Genomic DNA, 17,082 nt, shown 5'->3' with positions numbered 1-17,082 from the left:
CCTCATTCACAGAGCCAGTTATCTCATCATAGAAGGCAATTAGATTAGTCAGGCATGACTTGCCCTTGGTGAATCCATGCTGACTGTTCCTGATCACTTTCCTCTCCTCTAAGTGCTTCAGAATTGATTCCTTGAGGACCTGCTCCATGATTTTTCCAGGGACTGAGGTGAGGCTGACTGGCCTGTAGTTCCCAGGATCCTCCTCCTTCCCTTTTTTAAAGATGGGCACTACATTAGCCTTTTTCCAGTCATCCGGGACTTCCCCCGATCGCCATGAGTTTTCAAAGATAATGGCCAATGGCTCTGCAATCACATCCGCCAACTCCTTTAGCACTCTCGGATGCAGCGCATCCAGCCCCATGGACTTGTGCTCGTCCAGCTTTTCTAAATAGTCCCAAACCACTTCTTTCTCCACAGAGGGCTGGTCACCTCCTCCCTATGCTGTGCTGCCCAGTGTAGTAGTCTGGGAGCTGACCTTATTCGTGAAGACAGAGGCAAAAAAAGCACTGAGTACATTAGCTTTTTCCACATCCTCTGTCACTAGGTTGCCTCCCTCATTCAGTAAGGGGCCCAAACTTTCCTTGACTTTCTTCTTGTTGCTATCATACCTGAAGAAACCCTTCTTGTTACTCTTAACATCTCTTGCTAGCTGCAACTCCAGGTGTGATTTGGCCTTCCTGATTTCATTCCTGATGTTCCTAGATTCATAGATTTCAAGGCGGGAAGGAACCATTGTGATCATCTAGTCTGACCTCCAGTATTACACGGACCATTGAACTTGCCCACAATAATTCCAATAATATATTTGTTAGAAAAATGCCCAATCCTGATTCAAAAATTATCAGTGATGAACACACCACCATGACTATTGGTAAATTGTTCCAATGGTTAATTACTCTGTCAAAAATTTACATTTCATTTCCAGTCTAAATTTGTCTAGCTTTAACTTCCAGCCATTGGATTGTGTCATACCTTTCTCTGCTAGACTGAACAGCCCATTATTAAATATTTGTTCCCTGTGTAGATACTTATAGATGATGATCAAATCACCCCTTACTGTCTTTGTTAAATTAAATAGATTGAGCTCTTTGTGTCTATCACTTATAAGGCATGTTTTCTAATCCTTTAATCATACTTGTGGCTCTTCTCTGAACCCTCTCCAATTTATCAACATCCTTCTTGAATTGTGGGCACCAGAACTGGACTCAGTATTCCTGCAGCAGTCACACCAGTCCAAATACTGAGGTAAAATAACCTCCCTACTCCTACTTGAGATTTCCCTGTTTATGCATCCCAGGATTAGCTTTTTTGGCCACAGCATCACATTGGGAGGTCATGTTCAGCTGCGTAGCCACCACTGACCCCAAATCTTTTTCAGAGTCAGTGCTTCCCCAACATGTGGAAGCTTAATTTGGCCCCCTTGTGCCATTATGATACAGTCTTTAATTACATGATGATACACTATTTTTCCACAGGACCCCTGCCTCAGTTAGGGCACAGGCTGGACATTGCTCACTTAATAAGCAGCTATCCAATATTTTGTTTTGTTCAGTGTGTGACCCTAGGCCTCATTTACCTACACTCTGAACAAAGAATTATTAATTTCCTCATGTCCCTTTCTATGGGTGCTTGTCTCAATAGTATCTGAATGCTTCACAAACATTCATTAATTTATGTTCACAACACCTCTGTGAGATGAGGAGGTGGCATTATCCCATTTTACTGTAGGGAGCTGCGGCACAGAGAGTAAGTTCAAAGTATCCACTAATTTGGATGACCAACGTGAGACAGGGAGTATGTGATTTTTCAGAATAACTACCATTATTAGTTAGCATTTTTTATGTTCAAAGCGGAGTTCATCATTGACTTCAGTTGCAGCTGTGAATCAAACCCCAAATCAGACCTTCTGCAAATCAGACCCCAGGATATCAAGTCAAACTCCCAGAAAATGAGGAACACACAATTAATGACTACTTCTAAAAAGCCTGATTTAAATGACTTGCTCAGCATCACACAGAATTCTGTGGCAAAGTCAGGGATAAAATCCAATTTTCCAAGACAGCAGCATTTAACTGCCTTGACCATCAGAGCTTTCTTTTTCTTCCTGCTAATCCCCTACCTCATTCAACACACACCTTCCAATTTCTGCAGCAAATGAGGCAAGGTCCTACAGACAACAGCCACTTTTATTATACCACCCTAATTCATCCCAAGATGCACAGCATCCTTAATTCTGTCATTTCCATACTTCTGAGTTCTTGATTTTGAAACTTTAATAGTGTTCTTTTAAAGTACTTTTTATGTGTGATATATTATAATACAGGCTGGGTGAAACTTCATTGAAGCTGATGGGCATGATAATAAAAGGACATATCTATCATACTAGTATAAGGCTTTTGTACATATAGGCACTTTTTCTTAAACGCTCTTCAAATACTCGTCTGTAGCTAAAGTACACACTGCTTTTATTTTGTATATTGGTTGCATAACCAGCCTAAATATTGTCAAAATATTTTTTCTCGAAGTAGACAGATGAATTTGCTGCAACTTTATTTTAACTGGCTTTACTGAAAAGTTATAGTGGATTATTAGGCAGCTGAGTTTACATCTGTATATTCATTTTTACTCACTTGGCGATCATAGTTGATTTGAGCTTCCTGCTCAATATCTGAATCTAGCTCTGGCACATCAGATAAATCAGAATCTGATTCTTCACTGTATGACTCAATACCTCCCTCTGCATAAAAATCAATCCACATGTAAGAGTTATTATCTAGTCAGAACAGAATATTATGTCACATTTTCACAATTTTTTAGACTACCAGGAATTAATGCAAAACCTTCAGAAGCTTTAAAGTGTTTGCAAACATTCTATGGACTTGGTGAACATTTCTGGTTTTGTATCGCAAAGGTAAAGACAGATAATTCTCCCACTTCAATGCCAAGGTCTCTATTGTAAAACCCTGAATAATGATTAGGGCTGTCGACTAATCACAGTTAACTCACACGATTAACTAAAAAAAAATTAATCACGATTAATCACAGTTTTAATCGCACTGTTAAACAATAGGATACCAATTGAAATGTTTTAAATATTTTGGATGTTTTTCTACATTTTTATATATATTATATTCTGTCTTTTAATTGAAATCAAAGTCTATATTATTTTTTATTACAAATATTTGCACTGTAAAAATGATAAACAAAAGAAACAGTATTTTTCAGTTCACCGAATACAAGTACTGTAGTGCAATTTCTTCCTCGTGAAAGTCCAACTTACAAATGTAGAATTTTTTTGCTACATAACTGCACTCAAAAAACAAAACAATGTAAAACTTCAGACCCTACAAGTCCACTCAGTCCTACTTCTTGTTCAGCCAATTGCTAAGACAAACAAGTATGTTTACAATTACAGGAGATAATACTGCCCACTTCTTATTTAGAATGTCACCAGAAAGTGAGAACAGGCATTTGCATGGCACTTTTGTAGCCAGCATTGCAAGGTATTTACGTGCCAGATATGCTAAACATTCGTATGCCCCTTCATGCTTCGGCCACCATTCCAGAGGACATGCTTCCAAGGTGATGACGCTCGTTAAAAAATAATGCGTTAATTAAATTTGTGACTGAACTCCTTGGGGGAGAACTTCATGTCCCCAGCTCTGTTTTACCCGCATTCTGCCATATATTACATGTTATAGAAGGGTCGGATGATGACCCAGCATATGTTGTTAATTTTAAGAACACTTTCTCTGCAGATTTCACAAAATGCAAAGAAGGTGCCAATGTGAGATTTCTAAAGATAGCTACAGCACTCAACCCAAGGTTTAAGAATCTGAAGTGCCTTCCAAAATCTGAGAGGGATGAGGCGTCGAGCATGCTTTCAGAAGTCTTAAAAGAGCAACACTGAAATGCGGAACCTACAGAACCCAAACCACCAAAAAAGAAAATCAACCTTCTGCTGGTGGCATCTGACTAAGATAATGAAAATGAACATGCATCAGTCCGCACTGCTTTGGATTGTTATCGAGCCCGTCATGAGCATGGACACATGTCCCCTGGAATGGTGGTTGAAGTATGAAAGGACATATGAATTTTTAGCGCATCTGGCATGTAAATATCTTGCAATGACGGCTACAACTGTGCCATGAGAACGCCTGTTCTCACTTTCAGGTGACATTGTAAACAAGAAGTGGACAGCATTATCTCCTGCAAATGTAAATAAACTTGTTTGTCTGAGCAATTGGCTTAACAAGAAGTAGGGCTGAGTGGACTTGCAGGCTCTAAAATTTTACATTGTTTAATTTTTGAATGCAGGTTTTTTTGTACATAATTCTACATTTTTAAGTTCAACTTTCATGATGAAGAGATTGCACTATAGTACTTGTATTAGGTGAATTGAAAAATACTATTTCTTTTGTTTTTTTACAGGGTAAATACTTGTAATCAAAAATAAATATAAAGTGAGCACTCTACACTTTGTATTCTTTGTTGTAATTGAAATCAATATATTTGAAAATGTAGAAAACTTCCAAAAATATTTAAATAAATGGTCTTCTATTATTGTTTAACAATGAGATTAATTGCGATTCATTTTTTTAATCGCACAATTACTCATGATTAATTTTTTTAATCGCTTGACAGCCCTAATAATAATTAATGGAATTCACTCAACTGGGATTATACATTATCTGTAACTACCTTTTATAGTGATGACATGCAGAAATTTTATGGTTATCCTGAAATATTGCATGATGTGTGATCCCTCTACTTGCTTGAAATAATGTGTTATATCACATGGAAAAAATCAGTTAATTTCTGCAGGGCCTGAGACAATGTGAAAGATTTCCTGCAGGGAAATCCAATATTTAGCAGTTGACGTTATGTAATTTATATGCTTCTGTTCAATATTACAGGCACAATGCACATTACAAGTGCAATTTTCAAATATGGCCATTAAATTGAACACACAAATCTCACATGTTCATATGCATATTTACAGATAGACACACAAAATGGCATTTACACAGCTAATTGCCTTTTTCATGCACAATTAGGATTTGTGTACACAATTCAGGTGTTCAAATTTGAAAACTGACTCTGATTTCATACATCTCTCCCTCTTACAAGCTTCTTATATTTGATGTGAGTTAAAAATATCTCTGGTATCTTCCCAGATAAATTCCCTGAATCCTGCTACATGATTATTTGAGTGGATTTTGCCTGGGATATACACTAGACTATTAACTCTCATTAATCTATAGGAAAGCAAAAGGCCCTGTGCAAGCTGGATGTGTGTTATTCCAAAAGACTAATATGAAAAATAATATTTTTCTCTTCATCCAACACAACCTTCTGCATCAGTGCTACATATTTCTTTGATTTTTATGAAACAAAAACAACAAAATAAACATCATAAGCAAATTTTCAGAAAATGGTAATTTTTACCTTGGGATGCTGTTTCAAGGATTCCATTTGTTACACTTTCTGGAATAAATCTCCACTGAAAAACAGAGTGATCAGCACCTCCTGTACTTAACACCCACTGAAAATCATGTGACCAACGTACATTAGTTACATGTGCTGAGTGGCCTGCATATTTTCTAAATTTAGCTCCTAAAATATATAAAAATAAAATTGTTAAAAGTGAAAATAGCCACTGAATGAACAAATTATATAGTTAATTTTTAAAAAAGGTGATAGGACAGTACATATAAATTGTTTTCTTTTTAATGGGACCATACATTAAAAATCTGTCTCATGGCTTGTATGCTCTTGCAAATTTCCAACATTTCAAATCAAACTTCCACCATCCTAACAGTTTCATTATATGGCCCAAAGATAGGAGGTTATTTTTTTAAATTTCATGCTGAAATAAAATACAATAAAAAGCCAAATCATCAGCAAAGTAACAGCATAGTGTGGTACAATTATAAAAAAGCACAAGGTTCAGCTGTGCTATTGAGACTCTTGCTTGGTCCCTCAAGGCAACTGTATGACAGAGTTGAAATGGTGAAATGATTAGACTGCAAAAAAGAAATACGAGCAAGTAGGCAGCAACATGGCAGTGCTGGAGTTGGTTTTAGGGGATACCATTTACATATCTTCTAAGGGTCTGTCTAGATTAAGAAAGGAAATTGGGATTAGCTAACAAATTTTACCTAACCCCAGCCTTTACTCTACTGTACACACAAGGTCAACAACTTTTAGCTCAATATAGCTGGTCAAGGTCAGGTGACCTCCATCTAATCTTGATCTCTTCCTAATCTGGATGAAACTTCAGACAGAGTATAACAACAATAGAAGTCCTTTACCAAAACAAAGTAGTGATGGAATTATAAAACATTCCCCAGTCCCCTCTGTATAATTCTGACCAGAAAATGGAGTAGAAATTATTCTTAAAACTAGGATGAAGAGAGTCTCTATCACCACCAAACTACTGATGAGCTATCTAACAAAAATGAGAACAGTAGCTCAGTATGTTCAGTATTTTCTGAGATAAAATAATCTTCTGAGGTTGGATTTTGCATGCCATCAGTGCAAATGTGTGACAGAGAGAGACACACACACTGCCCCTTTAAGTACGCTGCCCTTTTAAGTAGATTGGCACTCAGCAGTCTGAAGCCTGCTTGTCCAGACACAGCAACAGCTGCCAGCAAGCTCCCTCCATCCTGAGCCCTGTCCTGAGCCCTGTCATGTCACCCCCGGCACTGTGGAGATGGGGTACAGGGGCAGGGGAAGGGGGACACCCTGACATCAGTGCCCACCTCCCCCTCCCGGTAGCAGCTGGCCAGGGGCTCCAAGGCAGAGGGCAGGAGCAGCACAGCAGTGTGGGGAGGGACACCTGAAGTGCCAGCATTTGATAGCCTGCTGGGTGGCCACCTGACCACGCAGCTTAGAGGGAATTTAGGTTCTGATGTATTTATTTATGAGCTTGTGGGACCAGAATAAAGGTTGGTGCCCTAAGGAAGCATTTAATGTTGGGATTTGTACAAAACTTCCTTTTCTTGAACATGCTGATGATATTATTCCAAAAAGGCTTAACCTCTTTGCCTATTAAGGCCACATTAACACCTCCTGGAGGAAGTCAAGGCTATACTTAACATATTAGTTAAAATATGGACTTTGCACCAGCAAGTAGAATAAGTTCTATTCATTGACTTCTTTTGAAAATCACTTCACACAAGTATCCATTTTGAACCTGTCTGGACCAGGATAAGGATTGGGTTTTACAATATGGGATGACTGAATTTTGCAATAGCAGACCTCCTCTGTGAGACAGAGACAACCAAAGGTCCAATGCTAAGTTAATCATGCCTAAGAGTCCAGACCTCTTCAGTCAGAAAGGCATAAAAAGTAACTCTTTTGTATAGTCCTGGAAAGCAGTGGAAAAGGCGGGAAGGCATATGGAAGAAACATTGCCCAGCTTTGTGAGAAGTCATTCCCCACATCACATCTTGACCTTTCCTGAAGAGGCTACAGGTCACTGTACTGCTGTTTCCCGAAACAAAGAGGTCAATCACCAGCCTGCTAACCTGATGAGTGAGGATGTTTCTGGTGCTAATTCCACAATTCTGCCATGCAAGTCTTATTGTTCATCTTTCCCTTAATGATCAGTGCACACAGAGATAGGAAATTTTGCTTTCACCAGGACAGAAGAAGTTGATTTTTCTCTCTGGGATAGGACTGATCATGTTCTTTCTAGTTTATTTATGAAAACCACATCAGATACATTAACTGTGAACTCTAGGTCATTGATGTTTATCTTCAAGAACTAGGGGTCACGAAATGAAATTAACAGGCAGCAGGTTGGAGGGCTTGGAATTGCACTTTGTCTTCCTGAAGGAACTTGTCTCTGAATTCCGAAAACTTGCAGTAGTTGATGAAATCATACTTCACAAGTAGTGCCTGATAACTGGCTATTTGGAAATGCAGACTGGAAGCTGTAAACACTTTTTTCCCTAGGAGGTCCAAGCATTTAGCCTCTTATCTGAAGGGGTGTCTTGTTGCCTACTCCTTTCTGGAGCAGCCTGAACAACCAGGAAATTCAGGGCAATATGCATGAATAAAAATTCTGCTCCCTCACTTGGAACAAAGTACCTCTTTTCTGCCCTCTTAGGAATAGCTGCGCATGTTGTTGGAGTATGTCACTACTTTGGCCACTAGAGGATATGACCACCTTATGACGCACTGCATTTTGTAATCTGCTGTGATCATCCAGCAGAGATGGTGAGACCGGGGCAACTGCCGTTTTAGGAGACGAAGATGATATTCTTGGCAAAACCAGCTGAACTGCTGAATCTGGCTCTTCTTCCTCCACAGGCTCATGGAGCAGGCCAGGTTGGACTCTTGGAGGATAGTGTGATTCTTGACAGGACTGTACCACTTCTGAATACTGCATGTGTGGGTCCCACATCCCTAGTAAGGCCAGTGAGAAAAATCCAACATGAGTTGAGGTAGTCCCCATAGCATAGGTCGTGGGGGAGCCCAGGAGCTTCTCAATCCTTTATCTGGGCTCACCTTCTGTGGTAGAGATGTCAGTCCCTCCTCAGTGTTGGATTGTCTTGAAAAGGAGAATGTAGGGTTCAATTCTAATGGGGTGCCAGCAGTATGGTAGGTGCCACAATGCCTATATTGGTAGACAGACCAGAGACCAGCTTCTCCCTTTATAGTGCTCATGGACTGATGGTGTCAGAACCTCCCAAGACGGGACCAGGTCCAATAAGATGAGAGACCGCAGATCTGGGAGGATACTCTGTTGTCATATACCTCTCCTCAGTTAGTTTCTCCCCATATTGACAGAGCCAGTGTATGAAGAGGGCGGGAGTGATAGCTCAGTAGTTTGAGCATTGGTCTGCTAAACCCAGGGTTGTGAGTTCAATCCTTGAGGGGGCCATTTAGGGTTCTGGGGCAAAAATTGAGGATTGGTCCTGCTTTGAGCAGGAGGTTGGACTAGATGACCTCCTGAGGTCCCTTCCAACCCTGATATTCTATGATTCTATGAAATCCCTTGGAAACCAACACTTCACTATGTGAGCATGAAGGTACCATCGGTTCAAGGGAATCTCTGTGCTTTTCCTTTGCTGGTACTGGGGGTTGACCCAGTCTAGGCTCACAGTGTCAGTCCTTGTTCGTTACTGATGACAGACCAGCTGTTGCAGATAGTACTGGAGCTGAAGCACCTTTAGTTTTTGGAGCCTGCAAATTGGTGCAGTGACTCTTCAGATTTTCTGAACCTTTTGGGACAGGGTGCAAAGAGTCACGCAACACAGAAAGTGTTGGGGAAGAAGCACTCCCCTTAGAGGTGGACTTCAAGGGGCACACCTTTCTAGATTTTTGAGAATGCTTCCCCTGAGAAAAAGAGTCCTTGGTTCTATTCTTACCCATCCCTGTGTCGAAAGTAATGGTGCTAGGAGGCATGTTTTTTGAAGCTTCTGACCAGAACAAGGGAGGGGCAGTCTCCTCGCCTGGATATGACTGAGCCCTCATTGCACACTCTATCAGATGTCTCTTCAGCTTGAATTTTTGTACCTGGTAAGTTTGCCTGGGGAAAGAGCAGCACATACTGCACTTGACGGAGATGTGCACTTCTCTGAGGCAGTACAGGCGCCTCTGACAGTCACTCGTCACTGATCAAGCCATATTCCCAACCCCAAATCAGGAGCAGGGAGGCAAACTCCCAAGTCCTAACTAACTACATTGAGTAAACTAATAACTATCTAACAGAACTTCATACATATAATATTTACAGAATCAAGTAGAAGGATCAAATCTCTGGACATTGTAGGCTCTGTCTCATGCCATGTGGTGGCAGAAAAGAATTGGAGAAACAATCAGTCCACACCGCCCCTTTTACCCTTGATTTGGTGCAAGAGGACAGGAACAGCACAGACACAGACCAATGAACACTACTAACATGAATCTTCGAGTCTCAGGCACATGAAGTACATAGAATCATAGAATATCAGTGTTGGAAGGGACCTCAGGAGGTCATCTAGTCCAACGCCCTGCTCAAAGCAGGACCAATCCCCAACTAAATCATCCCAGACAGGGCTTTGTCAAGCCTGACCTTGAAAACTTCAAGAGAAGGAGATTCCACCACCTCCCTAGGTAATGCATTCCAGTGTTTCACCACCCTCCAAGTGAAAAACTTTTTCCTAATATCCAATCTAAACCTCCCCCACTGCAACTTGAGACTATTACTCCTTGTTCTATCATCTGCTACCACTGAGAACAGTCTAGATCCATCCTCTTTGGAACCCCCTTTCAGGTAGTTGAAAGCAGCTATCAAATCCTCCCTCATTCTTCTCTTCAACAGACTAAACAATCCCAGTTCCCTCAGCCTCTCCTCATAAGTCATGAATTCCAGTCCCCTAATCATTTTTGTTGCCCTCCGCTGGACATTTTCCAATTTTTCCACTTCCTTCTTGTAGTCTGGCCCCCAAAACTGGACACAGTACTCCAGATGAGGCCTCACCAATGTCGAATAGAGGGGAACGATCACAACCCTCGATCTGTTGACAATGCCCCTACTTATACATCCCAAAATGCCATTGGCCTTCATGGCAACAATGGCACTCTGTTGACTCATATCCAGCTTCTCGTCCACTGTAACCGCTAGGTCCTTTTCTGCAGAACTGCTGCCTAGCCATTCAGTCCCGCGGACATTGTGCTATTTACACAGGAGGTTAGGTCGGTATAATTACATTGCTCAGGCCCTTTTTTTCACACCCCTGAACGACATAGTTATACCAATATAGGTATGTTGCAGAGCTGACTGGGTACCAACATAAGTCTGTTGCAGAGCTGACTGGTTTCTCAAGAACCAGGATCCAAACATTCGAGAAAGCCCCAGTCTGACTCATCAATACAGGAATATACTATGCTAGTAAGGAGATGATTTTTATAGGACACAGTTATAAAGATTCTATGATCATAACAATTGCTCAATTGCAACAAATGGATGTTTTCCAGAATGGTTAGATAGGAATATTTTAATAAAAGGCAAGGGTCTAAAATATGCAGGGAAAAAGAAATACACTCCTCTGGAAAGTGATTAGAATAGCCTTGTCATAAAAATAAATGGAAAGGTAACCTCCTGGCCAGAGGCAAAATCCTTTCACCTGTAAAGGGTTAAGAAGCTAAGGTGACCTCGCTGGCACCTGAACCAAAATGACCAATGAGGGGACAAGATACTTTCAAATCTGAAGGGGGGGAAAAAGACTTTTGTCTGTCTGTGTGATAACTTTGCCGGGAACCAATCAAGGATGCAAGCCCTCCAACTCCTGTAAAGTTAGTAAGTAATCTAGCTAGAAAATGCATTAGGTTTTCTTTGTTTTGGTTTGTAAATTCGCTGTGCTGGAGGAAATGTGTATTCCTGTTTTTGTGTCTTTTTGTAACTTAAGGTTTTGCCTAGAGGGATTCTCTATGTTTTGAATCTGACTGCCTGTAAGATTATCTTCCATTCTGATCTTTCAGAGTTGTTCTCTTATCTTTTATTGTTCTTCTAATAAAGTTCTGATTTTTAAGAATCTGATTGGGTTTTTTGGGTCTTAAAAATCCAAGGCTGGTTTGTGCTCATCTTGTTTATTTTCAAGCCTCCCCAGGAAAGAGGGAGTAAGGGCTTGGGGGGATATTTTGGGGAAATAGGAACTCCAATTGGTCCTTTCCCTGTTCTTCGCCTAAATCACTTGGTGGTGGCAGCATACTGTTCAAGGACAAGGCAACGTTTGTTCCTTGGGAAAGTTTAACCTAAGCTAGTAAAAATAAGCTTAGGGGGTCTTTCATTCAGGTCCTCACATCTGTACCCCAGAGTTCAGTGTGGGGAAGAAACCTTGACAAGCCTTATTTGACATCTGCTTATATTAAGTGTTACATAAGGCAATACCCACTCCACTGAAACATCACAAGCATTGACTGAATGATCATTTTAGAATCAGTGGAACATATTCTCTCATATGTACACATCATTCTCATTAATATTAATGGTAGTTTTGAATGGGCATCAAGGGGAGATTAAATCCCAGTAATTATATTAGTATAATATCAGTGTAATATAACATACATTCAGTGGCAGTTTAATTACTGAATTCCTGAGAAGAAAAAAGTGTGTCTTACCTTTCTTTAGGCAAGGAAATTTGAATAATTTAACAAATCCAAAATCATCTCCAGACACGAGCACTGAGCTGCTGTAGTTTCCATCCACAGAGTTGACATCTGTAACGTTGGTATATTTTGGCCAAATTCCATTCACTTCAGGCCCTATCACACAGGTCCATGAGGCCCAGTGAATTCCTTTGATCTCATCTTTGCTTGTTAAATGCTTCCCAGCTGAAAACAGTCAAATTAATACGCTGTTTAACCAACTATCTTTCCATTAAAAAGATGCTTTTCTCCATTATAGTTAGTTGTGTGTTCTTTCTGAGCTCAGTATTTTTATGTCAAGAAACAAAGAAAGATTATTTTATTTTGAATAAATATGATCTAGCTGGTTATGATTTTTCCTAGATCATCACTGTAGAATCTGAGCACTTTACACAGATTATCTAGATCCTGATTTTACACCATTTTGACTCAAAAAGTCACATCTTCTATAGCAAAAGAAATGTCTCTAACTTACATATACACATAAATAAATAGAACACTTTTAGGTGCTATAAAATTAATAAAATAATATGTACTCATTCAAATTTTGAAATGGGGACTAAAGTTCTAAAATATCCTATCCTAAATCTACCTCCATTTATTAATTTCACTTTTATAACTGGTACAGGAGTTTGCTTTATTGGATTATATAAGATCAATTAAATGAGAATATTTGTTCATGTAAAGGAGTCATTGTATAGTTACAGGTTAACCAAAGACATTTCTATAGGTAATAGCTTTCCTCTAAGTTAATTACGCATGTTATTACTTCATGGTAACCTTTAATGCTCCCTATGTAAACAGCATTTCTGAATGTCTTGAATGTACTAGGAGAACAAATATAATTGGGGAAAGAATATTAGCTGACAAACATTTTTATTCATGTTTCATTTGCAATGATCGCAAGTAATCCTATTGCATTAAGATTGTATCAGCAACACAACATGAGCTGATCAGCAGAGTAATGTTTGAAGTCAAATTTCATTGAAGAATAATTTCAAGAATTGTTATGAAGAACTTCGGACTTGTCCCAAGAAGACTATACCAATTCTGTAGGGGAAACAAAGTTAACCTTACCATATGTGATAGTATTCATTAGCTACATTTTAAACATATAAGGAGGTGTCAGATGAAAAGAAAGCAATCTAATTTTAAAACTCCACTAAATTAGAGCTGGGTCTAATTCTTGGGGGTGTCAAATCCAGGGTTTTTGGTTCAAGCTCATCTCTACAGTAGACATTAAAAATGATCTGAAATCTATTAATTGTAACATTTCTTTTTTCTTCAAAATTATTAAGTATAGACTAAATCTTTAGCTTTCATTCTAAAATGATTATAAAGCAATTAGGGATGTACAGCCCACTGGATTTCTTGTCCAGAAGAATATTCCAAACATTTTAATCTAAATGTAAACCTATCAACAATTCTAAAGTGCCTATCACTATGTTATCTAAATGCTTAATTTAGCTTAATTTAGTTAATGTGCCATAATTTATTAAAGTAAACATTTTTTCCGCTGTATAATATTTTATATAATATTAGCAAAAAACCCTTCAAATTGTTACTCCCCAGGATATATGCATACTACATGCAGATATGGAAACCTCAAGTGATGCAAACTTTGAGAAATAGAGGAATGCTGATCGTAAACTGATTTTTTTAAAGATTTGTTCATTTTAAAGTTAACACAGTGATGACAATTAAATAAAGTTTAACATGAGAGATTTAGGTAATCATTTTTAAACTAGTTTTTAAGCTCATTTTGATGAAGACATGTTTTAAACCAAAACAAAATCTTTTCCTGTTATTCATCATATTTTTCTAAATCTGAAAGGCAGTTTTAATCTAGACACTTTCTTATTAAGCTTTAAACAAAATTAATTCTTTTTACTATGGTAGCACTCAGAGGATCCATTCAGGATTGTGATCCTGTTGTGCTAGGTACTGTACAAACTCATATGATCAAGCCCCAAAGAATTTATTAAGTGCTTGTCCTTTCAAATGTATAAATAATATAAAGAATCTTTAAAATTCTAAATTTTGGTGCAGGCCAATACATTAGCTTTTCACTTTTCGTGATCTGGATTCAAATCCTGGCCAAGGTCACAAGTGAAAATGAGTTTAGTAGTCTCATCAGAATCTTTATTTTGTCAATGTCACAAAACCATTACATACTTTCTCATGATTAGTAGATCTGGCTAAAACTCAGGATTTCCAGTTTGGGAGAAACAAGCAGCAGTGAAATGGACAAGAATGTCAATTGTAGTCAGCAGCTGCCTGGGCTCCCAGAGTCTGCGTATCCAGGGCAGCCATATCATGCAGACTGCCCCAGGCTTAGGTCTCCCAGGATCCCAGTTCCGCAGCAGAAAGCCCATAATCCTGAAAGCCCCAGCTTGAGCCACAGTTGTCATGGCTTCCAGGCTCCCTGCTGTGGGGTTCCCCCCTGGTGGTGTGGGGTTCCATCGCAGAACCTGCAGGTTCCCAACGCTGTGCCCTGGAGCCTGGATATCTTGAGAGCTCTGTCTCAAGACTGAGTTCCCATGACTCTCAGGCTCTGTGATGCTCAGCCAGAATCCTAGATCCTGGAAACCTGGGCATGGTGGGGAATGGGACTCCATTTTCTGACCAGCTCTTATGATTAGCAGTTTTTTATTCTACATAAGATCAATATTGGAAGAGTGGACAAGTTTAGGTTTAAAGTGAATTAGCTACTCTCTTGGGTACAATTAACTGTCCTCTAGGTCCCTCTTTCTAACACTAAACTCATTACTACATTTTAGGCTGTACTGCTCTTCAAACTGCTGTTACCCATACATTTACAGTCTTCTGCTGAGGACTTTCAGGCATGATCTGTGTTCATGATTTCCAGTGGCCCTGTCAAACCTTAACAGTGTCATTTTGGAGTGCCACTAATAATCATGGAATTTTGAAAACGTTTATATTTCAAGGATACATTTGACATTTACCCAAACAAGTTTCTCCCATCTTCTAGTAATTACATTCTTAATAATTAGTTTAACCACCAATTCCAGAATTCTGCATTATATGAAAGGAATTAAACCAGTGTATAACAAAGGGTGGCTTTTTCAGACATTCATGATGATCTAGAATTTATTTCTTTAGTGGATCAGTATATAATGTAACTAATACTATGGGAAATGTGCAATTAGATGAATACAGATTTGGAAAGATATTTCTTTTTACTAACCCTAAAGATTAATATGAATGGTAAATATATCTGATTTTATAAGTAAACAGTAGATATTTAGGTAAATAATAAACAAGTATTTCTGCTTTGAGATGTAAAATTTGAATACGCATATTGTATTGTCCTCTTAGAAACCATCAAACTAGCTTATTTGTTCATAAAGCTAACTTCTCTGAACTTACATGGCATCTTGTAGAACAGTCGCTCTCCTGCACCATCATTGGTTTGCAAGAATTTACTATCCACAGACCAGTCAATATAAGTAATAAAACTAGAAGACTTGTTGCATTCTCCTATCTTCTTGTATCGTTGAGCAACTGCATAGATATCCACGAAGCCATCATTAGAACCCACAGCAAGATAAGAGCCATCTGGTGAAAATTTCATTTCATGAATTACTTCCTTTCGGTCTTTAATATGAACTACCTCTGTCATATCTCTGCAAGAACCAAAAGCAAGCATATAAATTATGGACTTGTAAATATGAAACCCAAAAATATTTAAATTAAGACAGACATACTAAACACTTTCTAAAAGCAAAATTGGACTTCAGAAGTCAGAATCCTCCATTCTGAAAAGTCCACACCTCCTGCAGGCATAACAAGTCCTGTACTCCACCACTGGCCTCCTGGCCTTGGTGCCGGGCTTTTCCCACCATTCTCTGTGGTCTTTCCTGGATTCCTTCCTCAGGAGTCTTACAAGGGCCCTCTGATCAAACAGCTGCCCTATCTGTTCCTGCAGGGCCCAATACATCTCCCGTTGTCCCTCCTGGATCACCTGTAGCAGGGTCTCTAGCCTTCACCACTGCTCACCAGTCCCCTTTCACTGGGGCACCGATGCTGGAGTCTAGCCAGGGACAGCATAAGAGCCCTCCGTGAAAAAACCCTCTACATAGGTGGGATCCATCATCCCTTCCCCCCATATTGGCACACCTTGCCCAGTCCTCACAATTCCCCTTGTATCAGAGGTGGACTGCACATGCCCACGTTCTCCACCATGTGTAACAGCGCTGATGCACCGGCGCAGCACCTCCTACTGGTCAGTCCAGGAATTAGCTCATCCAGCTCAGGAGCACCCTCCTGTAGCCAGTTTCTCCCCTGCCCTTACCTGCCCCTCTGCAGTCGCTTTATCTCTACCACTTCAGGCCCCGCATCCCACTTGGACCACAGTGCCCCTTACCTTGGGGTGCTGCCCCACAGCAGTGTCCCCACACTCTGGGTCTCCCCTCTCAGCCCCTATAATCACCTTGCCTCAGTGGCTACTGCCAGTCATCATCTAGCCCCTTCTCTCAGGGGCAAACTTCAGTCTGAAATGGCCACTCAACACTGGCAAGGGGGCTGGACGAAAAGGCAGCCCTGGCTGCCTCCCTGCAGCCCTAGTACCTCCTCAGGCCTTTGCTGCAAGGCCTCAGCCTCAGCCTGGGAGGTCACCAGGCCAGAGATCCCCAGCTCAGCCTGCCCTTTCCCAGTACTGCTCTGTCCCAGTACTACTGTCCATCTGCTCCACTGCTGGAGCAAGACTGACTTCCTTCTCCCCAGGAGCCCTTCTTATACTGGCCCAGCTGGGCCCTGATTGGCTGCCTCAAGCCTTTCCCAGGGCTGTTTTTAACCCCTTCTAAACCAGAGTGGGGTGACCGCCCCGCTACACTCCCCCACTGAAACTTGAGCCCATTGCTCCTTGTTCTGTCATCTGCCACCACTGAGAACAGATAAGTTCCATTGTCTTTGGAA

At 40.1% G+C, this 17,082-nt stretch overlaps 1 protein-coding gene across 3 annotated transcripts in view; it reads right to left on the bottom strand.

Annotated features, from left to right (window-relative positions):
• EML6 (EMAP like 6) overlaps window positions 1–17,082 on the bottom strand; it is a 340,990-nt gene that overhangs the window by 191,642 nt on the left and 132,266 nt on the right. For all 3 annotated transcript variants that reach the window (XM_074949464.1, XM_074949465.1, XM_074949466.1), the window contains 4 exons: window positions 15,535–15,791; window positions 12,118–12,330; window positions 5,449–5,616; window positions 2,631–2,737 (listed from right to left, as the gene is read on the bottom strand). In XM_074949464.1, the coding sequence (XP_074805565.1) occupies window positions 2,631–2,737; window positions 5,449–5,616; window positions 12,118–12,330; window positions 15,535–15,791 (745 nt within the window). The remainder of the gene's footprint in view (window positions 1–2,630; window positions 2,738–5,448; window positions 5,617–12,117; window positions 12,331–15,534; window positions 15,792–17,082) is intronic.

This window comes from Natator depressus, chromosome 3 (assembly GCF_965152275.1).
Source record: "Natator depressus isolate rNatDep1 chromosome 3, rNatDep2.hap1, whole genome shotgun sequence".
In the NCBI taxonomy this organism is placed as follows: Eukaryota; Metazoa; Chordata; order Testudines; family Cheloniidae; genus Natator; species Natator depressus.
Note: the sequence above shows the minus strand (reverse complement) of the source record. Positions and strands in the feature narration are given on the sequence as shown.